The following is a 15696-nucleotide window of genomic DNA, read 5'->3' on the forward strand; positions in this document are numbered from 1 at the left end:
TAAACCACAGCTTCTTTATCCATTCATCTGTCCATGGACACCAAGGCTCCTTCTACAGTTTGGCTATTGTGGACACTGCTGCTATGAACATCGGGGTGCAGGTGTCCTGGCGTTTCACTGCATCTGTATCTTTAGGGTAAATCCCCAGCAGTGCAATTGCTGGGTCATAGGGCAGATCTATTTTTAACTCTTTGAGGAACCTCCACACAGTTTTCCAAAGTGGCTGTACCAGTTCACATTCCCACCAACAGTGAGGAGGGTTCCCCTTTCTCCACATCCTCTCCAACGTTTGTGGTTTCCTGCTTTGTTAATTTTCCCCATTCTCACTGGTGTGATGTGGTATCTCATTGTGGTTTTGATTTGTATAGGGAAAGAGTGTCTTAAGCAGACTTCATGCCAAGCTCTGTCTTAGGACTCTGAAATCATGACCTGAGCTGAAATCGAGAATCAGATACTTAACCAACTATGCCACACAGGTGCCCTAAACTAGAAAACTTTTAAAATTTAGAAGTGTCTGCTCTTATGGAAACAATCTGGAGTCTATTTTCTTGATGAAGTGGTTTAGCAGTACTTATTAGTTATATATAGTTTGCACTTGATCTTCAAGGAAGAATGTTTGAGAAGATGTATTTGAATCTGCCTCATATTTTTTTCTGTAGCCAGATTTCCTGAAAGAGTTTGTTTCCTTGCTTTTCCGTCATTCAGTAACCAACCTTAGTCTAGTGTCTACTTTCATAATTCTGTTGCTCTCCCCGAAATTGTCTAGGACTCTAGTGGTCACATGTTCTACTTTCCCCAAAATGGCTCCAAGCAATGCCTATTGTTCTATTTTTTTTTAAGATTTTATTTATTAATGAGACACACACACACACACACACACAGGCAGAGGGAGAAACAGGCTCCATGCAGGGAGCCCAATGTGGAACTCAGTCTCGGGACTCCAGGATCACGCCCTGAGCTGAAGGCAGACGCTCAACCACTGAGCCACCCAGGTGTCCCTCTGTTGTTCTGACATAGTTATTTATATTCTCTTTTACTCTCATCAGTATTCCAGTTCATATAATAAATTATATGATCACTCTTTTCATGACATACATGATGGGGGAAAACTGTGACCACTCTTTGGACCTTATCTTTCCTGTTTTTCAGTAGCATTTCACACTATTGATGGTCTATTCTTTCTGTGGCCCCAAACTCTTTTCTGATTGTCCTGTTGATGTTGGTGTTTTTTGGCACTTTGTCACTTTTCCCATATTTTCTGAAGTCATATTGCAAAGTCTTATTTAGCTTTCTGTATATACTTCCCTTCTAATGCAGGTTGTCTGTCCTAGAAATTCTTTAAAAAATTGAATTTTCCAAAAGCTAAATAGCTGTTGGTAGCATTGCTAAGATCTTTAAGTACAATTTTTTTCCAGAAGTATATCACATTATTTCTAAGCCAACGTCTAAAATTATCTTTAGCTCTCATGGTGTTTTATTCCATTTTCAAAAGTAGCATAATATTTCATGATACATATTTACTGGTTTTCTAAAGACACCATAAACTTTCCTGTTTTTACATCAAGTTTATTAGAATGGGCTTTAAATATTTTGAACTACCTATAAGTAGCTACAGATATTACAACAGGATCTCTGTACTTTGTTTTTATTTTTTAAATGTATTTAGCTTTTACAGAAATTTTTGTTATACAGGTTTTGAAAATTTTTTCTATAAGTAAATACAGAAGCTGAGACAATGAGAATTCACATGGCCACAGCAATAGCTAAAGATTAAAAGAAAAAAGCCTCTAGTAGTATGTAATCCCTACCTTATACTTTTACTTTGTTGTATTTGTGTTTCTACACCGTATTACTTTTGTGATTCAAGCATAACTCATAACTATTCATATCCCTGAAATCTTATAATTTGTCTTATGAAACAGTCTGTATAAAATGAGAACTTAAAACCATATGTCATAGAGACGCCTAGGTGGCTCAGTCGATTAAGCATTTGACTCTTGATTTCAGCTCAAGTCATGATCTGAGGATTGTGCACTGGGCATGGGGTCTGCTTAAGATTCTGTCTCCCTCTGCCCTTCTCCTGGCGTCTCTCTCTCTTTCACAAAAAAAGCCAACCCCCCCATTCCCAAAACCAAATGTTGCATAACATAGGAATGTTTGTATATGGTAATAATCCCAGACTGATCTGTCCTGAATATGAAACTGTTTATCGAGCTATACTCTTTGGATGTTTACAAGTACCTCAAACACACAATGTCCACACCAAAAATTCCTTCTTACGTCTTTATCAAGCCTGCTTCTCTTCAGTTATTGTGTGTGTGTGTGTGTGTGTGTGTGTGTGTGTATGTGTGTATGTGAGTACACAAGTGTGTGTTTTGGTACCACTGTCCAATCACTTAACACAGCTGCCCAAATTAGAAACCTAGGAGTCATTTTTGACTTCTTGCTTCTTGTAGATATAATGAACATCGCTGAGTCTGTCATTTGAACCTTCTAAACATCTTAAAAGTAGCCATTTCTCTTCATCTTTACATCTTCACGCCACCACCATAATTCAAGCCATTGTCGTCTCTTAAGACCTTATACCACTAGCCATCACCACCCTCTCTTAGTCACTTTCCACACTACACATCTGATCATGTTCCTTTCTCTCAACCCTACCCCCCCCACCCCCGGTGTCTTGTCATCCTCTTCACATGAACTCCAATCTCCTGAAGCTGATTTTTTAGGTCCTCTGGCTTCATTTGTGTCACCCTTCTTTCTCCCAGCAATTCCATTTTTTTTTTTATTGCTGCCTTTACCTAGAATACCATTTTCCTCTCTCATCCCTAGTTTGTTTGGCTGATCCTAATTCCCCCTTCATTCTGTAGGTCTTAGTTTAGACATTTATTCTTCAGGAAAGTCTTTTCCTGAATTGTAGACTAGCTGTTTTTTTTCCCTATAACTTCTTGTGCTTTGGCTATCATAGCCCTATCACACCCAGTCTTCTTTTATTAATCTCAATGGAGAGAGATACTATATAAGTTCTGATTGATTTACCTCTGTATTCTCAAACTTAATAGAATACCCTGCCCTCAGTAAGTGCTCAATGAATATTTGTTGCTGAGTGAGTCTCAGGGAAAAATAGAAGTCCTAGTCCTTTTATTTCATTGACGGTTCCAAAGTAGTTTTCACAAGAACAGTAGTATTTAAAGCAGTGCCAGGAAAATAATAATTTTGATTAATTGTATTCTGCATATTCATCTTCTGGTTTCAATAAAATAGAACAGTGATTTTCATGTTTAAAAAATTTTAAATTCCAGCATCACTGAGCACTGTTCCGTTAATAGCAACTGCTCATTAACTCATGGTGGCAATAGTTGTCACTCAGAGTGACAACTAATCTTAGGTATGGGTATCTGTAAAAGTCCCAACTTCGTTCAGTTATACCTCTCATCCTATTAGAGGCACTAAAAGAGAGTATGATTAACATTGTGGGTCCTGTTCTTATATATGTTTAAAAGTTAAGAGGTGGGTAAAATAATTTCATGGACTGAAAACGTAAATTTAATATATGGAAAGTAAGTGCAATAGAAGCCTCTTCACTGATGAGTTTAACAAGTAGATGGTTAGTTGAAAAAGTTGGTTAAAGTGAGGAATCATAAAAAAAGATACATAGATGTATTAAACAATATACTTTAACTTAAAATACAGAGATGCATATTCATTCTCTAACCTGTTAATTTTGGGCAAAGCATTTTTAAGATATGGTTTCCTTGATTGGAGTTCTCCTTCATCTTTCTTATATGTACCACTTCTGCAAAGCATCATCTGTGATTTCCAGTTTCAGTGTCTTTAGAGTTAGAACAGAAAGATCTTTGTGAACCAATCTGAGTGTAAAATTCTAGGTTTTTATGATTTTTCTCCAAGATTTTTTTAGCATTTTCTTAGGCACTTTTATTGTCTCTCAAACTTATGACCCAGTTTTTGTAATATTTGTCTTTATGTATTCATAATCATCAGTTTATGTATGTACTTATAATTTAAATTTTAAAAAGAACAATTAGCATGAACAGAAACAAAAAAAGACTCTGGATAAGTATGTATTTTGGCTTTTATGTAGGAGGGAATAGGTTAGTAGCTTTGAGCACTCTATATACTATGAATATTAGTATGTTTTATAGTAGGAATGGGGGGCTCATTTGTCCAGTGAATCAGTTAAGTTGGAATAGGTTAAGAGAGCTAATGCATATACACTCTAATTTCTAATAGTAAAGATTTGTACATGCCTAATCTTTCACCACCCACAGTAATGTAATTAAACTTTAGGATTTTTAAAAAAGGATTAAGAAGTTTAGTTACATGTATCTTTAATTTTTAGAACACTGTGTTTGCTATAAAATTATATTTATATATTCTTTGAATAGAAGAAAGCAATTATATAATCCATATCTTACAGATTTGTTTGATAAGGTGGAATGAGATTAACCTAGGGATAAAGATATTTTACTAATTGGCACTGAACATATTACATTATGTTGTTAAAATCAAGGAAATAATAAAGTTTTATGAACATATACTTAGCTCAATGTCATGTAGTATGTTAAACTAATGTGGTAATAATAATTTTAATAATGTAATGTTATATGTTATGTGTTATGTTAATACTTCATTTAATTCCCTTAAGATACATGTCTTTTCCCCATTTTATGGATGGGTAAATTGATTCAGAGTCTAAGTAACACATCATATGGCTGTAGTTTGAATTCAGATATCCCTGTTTCTAATGTGTATAATGTGTATCATTGGTTTGTTTTTTTTTTTTAAACTTATTACTGGGCTGTGTGTGTCTGTTTTAGATGAAGAAAATAGTTTACATGTGGTAGTGAACTGTGGAGAAGCATTACTGAAGAATAACACTTACTGGCCTCTTGTCAGTGATTTTATTAATATCCTTTCTCATCAAAGTGTGGCTAAGAGATTTTTGGAGGACCATGGTTTGTTAGTTACATGGATGAACTTTGTATCTTTCTTTCAAGGTATGAATTTTACTTTTTTGGTTAATTTTTTTTAGTTTACAAAGTGCATAATGCAAAACGATCAGATATACTAATTAAAAGATAGTAGCACATTATTTGGGTTACATGTGAAATGTTTCATTTTAATTAAGATTTGTAAGTACTTTAATCAGGTGTTCATGAAGATATATTAGAGTCATGCAAAATATCAAATTATTAAAAAGGAAATGAGTGTAGTATTTTAGCACTTTAAATCATTAATCCAGAAATTTCTAATCTACTCAAGAAAGATTTATAGCACTTTCATAAAATTTCAAGTAGCATCAATTAAATAGTTTTGACTTTCTTGTTTAACATATTTAGTTATATAACAGATAATTCACAAAGTGTAAAAACTTCTGAAAAGACTAGATTATTTTATTTTAAATAATTTATTTATTTTTCTAGATATTGTGTCATTTATGCTGTTTGTGCGCATCAGTCTTTGGTGCTAGGAAGTATTTTACTTGATTTTAATTTGAATACTTGCTCCCATTTGGCAAAGTTTATATCTGCTTTAATTTTTGCAAGGTATGAACTTAAACAAGCGAGAACTAAATGAGCATGTGGAATTTGAGTCTCAGACCTACTATGCTGCCTTTGCTGCTGAACTTGAGGCCTGTGCACAGCCAATGTGGGGGCTCTTATCCCATTGTAAAGTTAGGGTATGTTGAAAATATTTTTGTTAATTTCTGTCTTTAACTTTAAAAGAGTGATTTAAGAAAAAGATTTGTGAAAACATTGACTTGTTTACTCATATATAATAATGGGCAATGTTTAATTGTGAATTCAGTTTTGTGACAGCTGACCTCAGACAGTAATTATTATTCTTAGATTGGAGTTCATTATATTTGTCAGATCCTTGTAGTCTTCTCTTACCATGAATAGTGTTTGGAGCTTTATTAGAAGTCTCCACATTTATCTTTGTTGCTTCATTTTATCCATTATGTTAGTTAGTTGCCTGATGCTTTTTGTCTTTCAAGAAATGAGAATAGTTCTTAATAAAGTTTATATTTTTAAGATTCCAAGCACAAAGTATACACTTCATACAACTTCCAGCTGTCTACAAAAGGAATCTTAAGAGTAACATAGCAACAATATAAATTCTTATAATTGGTTAAGAAAATGATCACTTGTAATTGCATGTATTTGTGTCCGTATACAAATATATTTTTTTACTTTTGCATTTTAAAGTATTGGTTTGATGGGTAGTCTCCACAGTCCTTGGATGATCTAGAAAAATGAAATGCCCTGACTGAGGTTTTGCTATATGGATCCCATGAAGACCAGCTGCCAACTGTATTAATAAGGATGCTGGACAAGATTTTATAGTGGAAATATTTAGAAGTCTTGGATTTTGATCTTATCTCTGCATTTTTCTACTTAAGTTGCTTGGTCAACTCATTTAAAACTATTTGAACATCTCCGTCTTTCTCCTTAGTTTTTTAGAAAACAAAGCAAAAGAAAATGGGACACTAAAGCCTGCCCTTCTTCACAGGGTTATTATGAGGCCCTCCTCCATATATACTTTAAATATATGAATTCCTTTAAGCAGATTCATATTTTCTCTCATGAGTTCGGCTGTTCTCCAAATGCATGTGACTTACAACTTTGTTAGTCTAACCAGGTTCAGATTTTCAACAGCTCTGGCTATTCATGTCTATCTCCTTAGAGGTACATTAATTTTCTCAAGCCCCTAATTAATGTATTAAATTCATCTGCCTGTACTGTGTCCTTTACATCATTTATGGTATCTGAAAATATGTAGTTATCTAATACAGAAACTTTCTCTCATGTGCCAGTTGCATTCAACCTGTAATCAGATACTATGAAATTTTGTTTCTGTTCTAGAAAGTCTTCCTCCCACTTCCTGTGTTTTAATTTATTTCTTTATATCTTTAAAATCTGGGTTGTTAAGATAATTTAACTGGTTTTCCTGCCTCTAGATTTTTTTCTACTCTAATCGGTCCAATACTTAAATTACTTTTCTAAGCTCTGTGCGTATCTCTCCTTTGCTTAAGAATCATTATAGTTCTCAACTGTCTACAGGGTAACATCTGTGTTTTCTATAGAGACATTTAAGATCCTTTATCATTTGCCCTTAACTTGTCTCTCATAATTCATCTTCCATCTCTACCTCTTTGTTTATCTATATCTTCACTGAATTAAATATCATTCTTCAACATGTGGTGTCCTCCCTTGATTCCTGTGCTTTTGTTCAAACTAGTCCCTTTTTGTATGGTCTCTCATGCTTTCTGCCTAGTCTTATGTGAGAATTATCTGGGAAGCTTTAAAAATATATATGCCTAAGCTCCACTGTCAGAAATTTTGATTTCTTTGATGTGCAGAAGGATCTCGGCAGTGATTCTAATCAGAGTGAAGAACTACTTGTGTTAGCTCTTCAAAAATGCTACTCAGCTGATACGTAACCTGCTCATTTAAGTTCTTTCAGTCAAGTTTATGATTCTAGTTTCAATGTTTTATAGTATTTTGTTTAATTTCTGCTGTAGCATTTATAAAAAATAAAAAACCCTGTCATATAATATGAGGTTCATTTGTTCATTCACTAAAAAAAGTATTTGTTGAATGCTATTCTTATGCCAGACACTATCTAGATACTTGGGTTTTGGGTGTTGAATTGAAGAGACACGGTTCTTGTTCTCATGGGGCAGTCTAATAAGGGAGACAGATGTTAAGTGGGTAAACACACAGATTTGTTTTGTAAGTGCTCTATAGGAAAACAGGTTGCTGTGAGAGTAATGAGTGTGGGGACTGATTTGTCTTGTGCTCAAAACATAAATCAGGATTAAGGTTATAAATTTTAGACCCTTGGTAATGTAAATTATATTTATCACCAGGGGGTAAGATAAGATCAAAAAGGGAGAGAAGTGGACCCTCAAGAAAGAACTAACATTTTGACATCAGAGATAAGGATGCGGAGAAAAGCCTTAGGAACATAGTATCATAGAAGTCAACAAAAGACAGTGATGCAGCAGGGAGGTTGATAGGATATTAATATGAAAAGATCAGTATTTGAAGAGGATTATTCTGACAACTGTGTTTAGGATGAATTTTGATTATGAAATTGGGGTTATGTTTATTTCTGATAATGAGAACTCATTGTTTCTAGATAGTAGTTTAATTTTTAGCTTTGAAGGGCAAGATTGCAGTGAGTTACAGTTCCATTAGCCTAAGAAGTGAAGACAATAGAGAAAAACAAGTTTATATTGTCCTGATAGAATTTGAAAGTAGTTTCTCAGTTAAATAGTATTTAGTTCCTAAAATAAGACATTTTCTTGATGAGCACCTACATTCTGCCAGATGTTCTTTACACTATATTCTTCGCATCATATTCTTATCTAATCTTCATCTCTTATAAAGTAGATACTGTCATCTCTTTCTTTCAGAAGTTAATAAGTTGCCCATGTTCACACAGCTATTAAGTAGAAGCTGAATTTGAAATCATTTGATTTCAGAACTTGTGCTCTTTCCCACTTTCTTGTAATTGTCTGTTAAAAGCAAGAATGTCTAGAACTTTTTACCAGTATTATTGTTGGGTTTTAGAAATTTAGGCTACATGAAAGACTATTAAAGTAAAAAAATTAGCTATTTTGTTGTTTCTATTCTCTAATTATCAAATACAAAACTAAAGGATTACTGATAAAAAAAAAAAACTTATGAGATAACTTACTTTCTTTGTATGATTGCCCTTAATGCTGTTTGGTTCTTGAAAATGTTAAGGGCTAGATAAACAATACTAGATTGATAACAGATATATTGAATAAAATGATGGCACATTTCCAGAATCTTACTTTTTGCCTTCCTAACGGAACAGATAAGCTGTAAAATCTCCATCTAGTGGCAACGTTAGGTTACTGCAGACTACAGAAGTGTTTGGCCAGGACCCTTTGGAGCACTAAACTGCTTGTCACACATAGTGCTAGATAGACTACGACACAGAGCATTTTACGAACATTATTTCACCTGCTTCTTTCACAGTACTAGGAGGTAGATAGTACTATGTCCATTTTTACATATGGATAAACAAACTAAAAAGGTTATAAAACTAGTAAGGAGTACCAACATGCACACTGAATGTTTTTGGGTGGGTCTGTTAGTGGCGGGAGATGGGAGAGCGATGATCTGCACATGATTATTAAATATGCTGTATTTAGGAATGTAATTAACTTGTCACCTTTTTAAAGGCCCTTGATACATACTTTTCAAATTTTTCTCCAGAAAGCTCGTATCGGTTTATACTTGTACCAAGAGGATGTTATGATACACATTTGCCCAAACCCTTGATAAATTGGGAAAACATTTGATTTTAAATGTTTTTTTTATCCATGATTTATCTGCCACATATTTTGGTTATGACACATTATTTATGGTAACTTAAAAGTGCCATTAAATTTTTTCAGTAAGAAATAAGGAAATATAATCTGTAAAACAATATTTTTATAAAGATAAATTCATATAGGATAGATTAAAACAGTGAGACTGTTAGCAAGGAAACTAGATAAGTGATATTTGGTCTGGAGGGTAGTAGAAATAAGAGTGGATTTACATGATAATATTGAGGAAGAATTAACAGGATAAGAGACTGAGCAGGGTAAAGGAGAAGGCAGCAATGGGAGACTTTTAGCTTTCTTGAAAGACACTGAGTAATTTATATGTACAGCTAAAGATTTTAACCTATTTGACTTTGATGCTGCCTGTACTTTTATCATACATTAAGGCCCGAAAAATGTCTATTTTTAAAACTTTTAAAATTGAGATCAGATTTATACAACCTAAAATTCTCTATTTTAACCATCTTAAAGTATACAGTACAGTTGTGTAGGATAGTCACAAAGCTGTGCAACTGGTACCACAAATTCCCCACTAATCACCCATCCTCTAAAGGAACCTCATACCTCCCAGTCCCAACTTCCTCTTATTCCCTGGAAACCACTGCTCTCCCATCTGTCTCTAATTTGCCTAATCGAGTCATTTCATGTAGGTGGAATCATACAATATATAGCCTTTTGTGTTTGTCATCTCTCAGCGTAATGTTTTCATGGTTCAACTATGTTATGGCCTGTATCAGTACTTCATTTCTTTTCATAGCTGAATAGTAATCCATTGCATAGATATACCACATTCTACTTCTTCATTCATGGATTAATGTCATTTTTTAGTTACTATGGATAATGCTGTTGTAAACATTTGCGTGTAAGTTTTTGTGTGAACATGTGTTTTTAATTCTCTTGGATATATGAGAGTAGAATTGTTTGGTCATATGGCAACTCTGTGTTTAACTTAAAGTGGCTGTACCATTTTACATTTCCACCAGCAATGTCTGAGAGTTCCAGTTTCTCCGCATCCTTGTCAACACGTTTTATTTTGTATTTAAGAAATTAGAGCCTTCCTAATAGGTGTGAAATGATATCTAATTGTGGCTTTGATTTGTACTTTCCTAATGATTGATAGTGTTGAGCATCTTTCATGTGCTTGTTAGCTATTTGGAGATCTTTAGAGAAATGTCTATTCAGATCCTTTGCCCGTTATTGTTACTAGTATTTTTTTGAAGACAGGCTATCATGATTTATTGTGCCATTTAATTTAATAGTTGCCTATGTCACTGGATTCATTTCTCTATACAGCATTATCATTTTCTTTCAGAGTACGTTTATTTTAAGTGGCACACACTTGTCCTTTCTTCTTCTTAGCTAAGCTAAGATATTCACAGGTTGCTTATAGTGCTTAAGTGTTCTGCGTTCCTTTTGTTTGTTTGTTTTTATTTTTTATTGTGGCAAATATGCATAATGTAGAATTTAATTGTGGTTAGATGTGCGATTCATTGACATTAGATACATTTCTGTGTTGTGCAACCATCACTGCCATTCATCTCTAAGACATTTTTGTCATCTCCAAGGAAACTGTACTCATTAAATAGTTAATATTAAGGAACTTATAATATTTTTGGAATGTTTTCAAATGGAACTTGATATGCATCCCATAGAACTATTTCAGTTTTGATTCATTTTCAAGAATATTATATAAAACATAGCATGTTCTCATAATTTTCATAATTGTCACTGGTCATTACTATTGTGAAGAATTTCTTAAAATGGCAAGTGTGGTTATTTTGATAATATATAATTACCATTAAACATATAATTTTTAGGTATTACACATAATTTTGAAGTTGAAAATATGCATATTTATGTAGTATAAAATTTGTATAACTTACTATTTTAGGAAACTCAAGAATACACCCGAAATGTTGTTAGATATTGTCTTGAAGCTCTTCAAGATTGGTTTGATGCTATTAACTTCGTAGATGAGGTATGTATATTTTTGACACACATACAGATACTTAGGAGAAAATCTCATTTAACACTGAAAATAATGAATATCTTTTCATGGGGTATGGGAAAAAAGTCAGAATGAGCATAATACCGTTAGGTTTCAAAAAGGAGAAGTGGTTTATTAGTTCTTTGATGTTTAAGAGATTCTAAAGCATGCTAATCACACTTATTTCCTAGGGAAGAGTATAATTTCTTTTTCTAAGTGTATATGTCTCCATATTTCTCAGGAGTAAATATTAGTTTCATTTGGAGAGGTAAAAGTGACAGTGTAAATGTGAATGGGATAGGGGAGATTAATGGAAAGGATGTTACAGCTTCATTAATTGATCAGTTTCCTCTTGTGGGCTTGAACAAAGGTGATTCCTATTAATAATGAGCTGAGAAGAGTTGGCACAGAACATAGTCTGTATAAATTAAACAAGGGTTTGCTTGTAATTAGCCAAGTTTCCAACCAGAAGTGCCTTTTACTCCACTTATGAAGCAGGTTCAGAATATGCCGTTTGCGTAAGGAAGACCATGTTTCAGACAACTTCAGCTCCCCAATCTGATTTCTGAATCCTGGGGAGATGGAACTCCTGTTGTCCTTTTTTATTTATTTTTTAGTTTTTAAGATTAATTAATTATTTTTAGTGAGGTGGGGGGATTTTTCTTTCTTTTTCTTTGCCTTTCTTATAAAAATTTTTTGATACAATCACAAACTTAGTGAAAAGCTAGAAGTGGATACAAAGAACTTTATTTTCTTGAACTGTTTGACTTGATGCCTTTTACTCCCAAATACTTTGGTATGTATTTCCTACAAACAAGGACATTGTCTTATACAACCAGATACAACTACAAAAATTAGGAGGTTAACATTAATATATTATTACTGCCCAGTCCTTAGAATTCCTTCATGTTTTACAGATTGTCCAGTGTTGTCCTTTATAGCAAAAGGATCCTATTCTGAATCCCATGTTACATTTAGTCATCATGTCTTTAGTCTTCTTCTGGAACAGTTTCTCATTTTGAAGAGTACAGCTAGCTCAGTTATGTTGTAGAATATCCCTCGGTCTGGATTTATCCCATGGTTAGATTCAGATTATGCCTCTGTACTTTCAACTTGCTGTACTCCTTTGCCCCCTCTAGGGTTAGTCACTCAGCTGGAACTTCTCTTACACCAGTTCTCATTGGTATTTGAAACTTATGGAGGTATTATTGAAATGGTAGCATCACTAAGACAACACTTCTATAAACTTGACTGTCAGGCTCTATTCTTTGGTGATGTGGTATGTGTGTATATGTATGTATGTTTGGGAGATGGAGTAGGGAGGGATGTTCTGAGATGAAGAGAGTTGTGAGCTAGGCAGATACCACAAAGGTGTCTCACAGAGTTAGAATAGAAGCAGGGACTACCACTGAAATCTAGGCACTAAACGTTGAGGGCCTGAGCTAAGGTTACTTACGGGCAGTGTGGAAATAGAGAAGGAGGTAGAAAATCACCCAGAAGGAGAAGAATAGAAAGCTGAGAATGGCATCTGACAACCACCAGTATGTATGGAAGCAGTGGAAGAAGAGTTTGGCAAGTGGCCAATCTGTGACATTAGAAAAGGAGGGGTTATGGAATGTAACACTGCAGAAGAGTGCGAGTTTAGGAAATGCTAAAGCCTTGAAAGACAAGATAAGAGTCCATGACTTTGTAGTTAATAGCACTATGTTGGGTACCGTGTTTTTTTTTTTTAATTTTTATTTATTTATGATAGTCATCACAGAGAGAGAGAGAGAGAGAGAGAGAGGCAGAGACACAGGCAGAGGGAGAAGCAGGCTCCATGCACCGGGAGCCCGACGTGGGATTCGATCCCGGGTCTCCAGGATCGCGCCCTGGGCCAAAGGCAGGAGCTAAACCGCTGCGCCACCCAGGGATCCCTGGGTACCGTGTTAAAGATAATCCTCACAGCTATCCTGCTTATTATCCCTACTTTATAAGTCAGGCATTTGGGTGCAGAGAGTTTAACTTGCTCACAGTTTATAACTAGAGGTGGCAGGGTCAGGGTTTGAGTTCATGAAAATCTAGCTTTTAGGAGCCTACTCTTTTTTTGTTGTTAAGATTTTAAAATTTTTATTTATTTGAGAGAGAGAGAGAGCAAGCATGAGAGAGAGAGAGCTAGTGAGCACGATCAGGAGGGAGGGGCAGAGGAAGCAGCAGACTCCCCCCTAAGCAGGGAGCCTGATGCTGGACTTGATCTCAGGACCCTGGGATCATGACCTCAGCCGAAGGCAGATGCTTAACTGGCTGAGCCATCCAGGCACCCAGGAATCTATACTCTTAACCACTGTTCTTAATGCCTTTGGCGGAAATTGATGGAGATCCTTTTTTTTTTTTTTTTTTTAAAGATTTTATTTATTTATTTGATAGAGAGCACAAGCAGGAAGTGCAGCAGGCAGAGGGAGAGGCAGAAGCAGGCTTCTTATTGAGCAGGGAGTCCCATGTGGGGCTTGATCCCAGGACCCTGGGATCATGACTTGAGCTGAAGGCAGATAGATGCTTAACCAATTGAGCCACTCAGGTACCCGAGGGAGAGTCTTATTTAGCTAGTTAGTATAAAATATGTTGCTCAAATGATTATGGTAATTGGAGCAAACTTATTTTTATTTTTAATTGTAAAATAAAAATAACAGAATTTACCATCAACTGGGGGTGCTTGGGTGGTTCAGTTGGTTGAGTGTTTTTGGCTCAGGTCATGATCCCAGAGTCCTAGAATCGGGGATCCGCATTGGGCTCCCTGCTCCTGCTGGAAGACTGCTTCTCTCTCTCCCTCACCCTCTGCCTGCTGCTCCCCTGCTTGTGCTCTGTCAAATAAAGAAATGAAATCTTAAAAAAAGGGCACCCCCGGTGGCGCAGCGGTTTAGCGTGGCCTGCAGCCCGGGGTCTGATCCTGGAGACCCAGGATCGAGTCCCGCGTCGGGCTCCCAGGCTCCCTACATGGAGCCCGCTTCTCCCTCTGCCTGTGTCTCTGCCTCTCAGTCTCTCTCTCTCTCTGAATAAATAAATTTAAAAAAAATACTTAAAATCTTAAAAAAAAATTACCATTAACCACTTTTAAGTATATAATTCAGTAGTGTTAAGTATATTCACATTGTTCTGCAGCTGATCTCCAGAACTTTTCATTTTTCAAAACAGTAACTCCTTATTTTCTCTTCCCTCCCAGCCCCTGAGAACTACCATTATATTTTCTCTCCATTATTTTGACTATTTTATATACTTTATATAAGTGGAATCTATATCTTTTTCTGACTGGCTTACTTCACTTAGCATAATGTCCTTTCTTAGATGATGTTGCATATATCAGAAATTCCTTCCTTTTTGTGGGAGGCAGTATTTATTAGAACAAATTTCTGTAGCCATTTATTCACATATTGAGGAGGTTGTTACTATATTTGTTTTGAAAAAACTCAGAGATGGTGACATTGCAATTCTTTTAAACTCTAAATTATAAATTTATACCAATATTACATTAGCATAATTGAATGTTCTGGATAGTTTTTTTTTTAACTCTACCCAGAAAATACTTGTAAAAGTATTTAAAAACAAATAATACTTTTTTCATTTTTCATTTTTCTTATTTGTTTAAGAAGGACAATGGTGGTGTAGTTTTTTTGCCCTATAGTGATAGAACAATCTATGGGATTTATAGATTTAAAATACAGTTTTTGTAATATTCACAAGAATGCTAAAGTTCCTTGATATATACTGGATATGGAGACTGTGTTTAGTGTGGAACATCTTACCCAGCTTGTGAAGGAATACAGGGAAGCCCTTCACCTGCACCCCACTTTATGACTGTGATCAGGGTCTCTTACCACTCTGAATATAACATAGAGTCCAGACTGGCTCTTTAGTTCACTATTTGTTAAATTTAGGAAGATATTTAAGTTTCTAAGCTTGAATTTCCCTTATAACATAAGAACATTAATAGTTTCTGTTCCATAGGGTTTTTCTGAGGATTAAATGAGGTAATATGAATAAGGTCAGCTGTGATTATTGTTCTTATTATTATCATCATGTTTGATATGCATGCTTTGAAGATTCCCAAATAGACTACTGTAAAGGGAAATCTGTTCCATCCCTTGTTCTGTGCTAGATGCTTCAGAGAATTCAGGGTTGAGAGTATATAATTTCTTCCTTTAGAAATTTACATTTAGATATTTAAAATGGAATTAATTTTACCTATACAGTAGTTTTTTAAACCTATATCTTCTAAAAGTTTAAGTTTGGATTAAAACTTACAGGAATAAATCAGAGTGAAAGTATGGTTTTAGCATTTTGACAC

At 34.9% G+C, this 15696-nt stretch overlaps 1 protein-coding gene across 7 annotated transcripts in view; it reads left to right on the plus strand.

Moving 5' to 3' along the window:
* UBR3 (ubiquitin protein ligase E3 component n-recognin 3) overlaps positions 1-15696 on the plus strand; it is a 224727-nt gene that overhangs the window by 71828 nt on the left and 137203 nt on the right. For all 7 annotated transcript variants that reach the window (XM_035697762.2, XM_025460110.3, XM_025460112.3 and 4 more), the window contains exons 9-11: positions 4839-5018; positions 5568-5701; positions 11280-11366. In XM_035697762.2, the coding sequence (XP_035553655.2) occupies positions 4839-5018; positions 5568-5701; positions 11280-11366 (401 nt within the window). The remainder of the gene's footprint in view (positions 1-4838; positions 5019-5567; positions 5702-11279; positions 11367-15696) is intronic.

This window comes from Canis lupus, chromosome 36 (genome assembly GCF_003254725.2).
Source record: "Canis lupus dingo isolate Sandy chromosome 36, ASM325472v2, whole genome shotgun sequence".
In the NCBI taxonomy this organism is placed as follows: domain Eukaryota; kingdom Metazoa; phylum Chordata; class Mammalia; order Carnivora; family Canidae; genus Canis; species Canis lupus.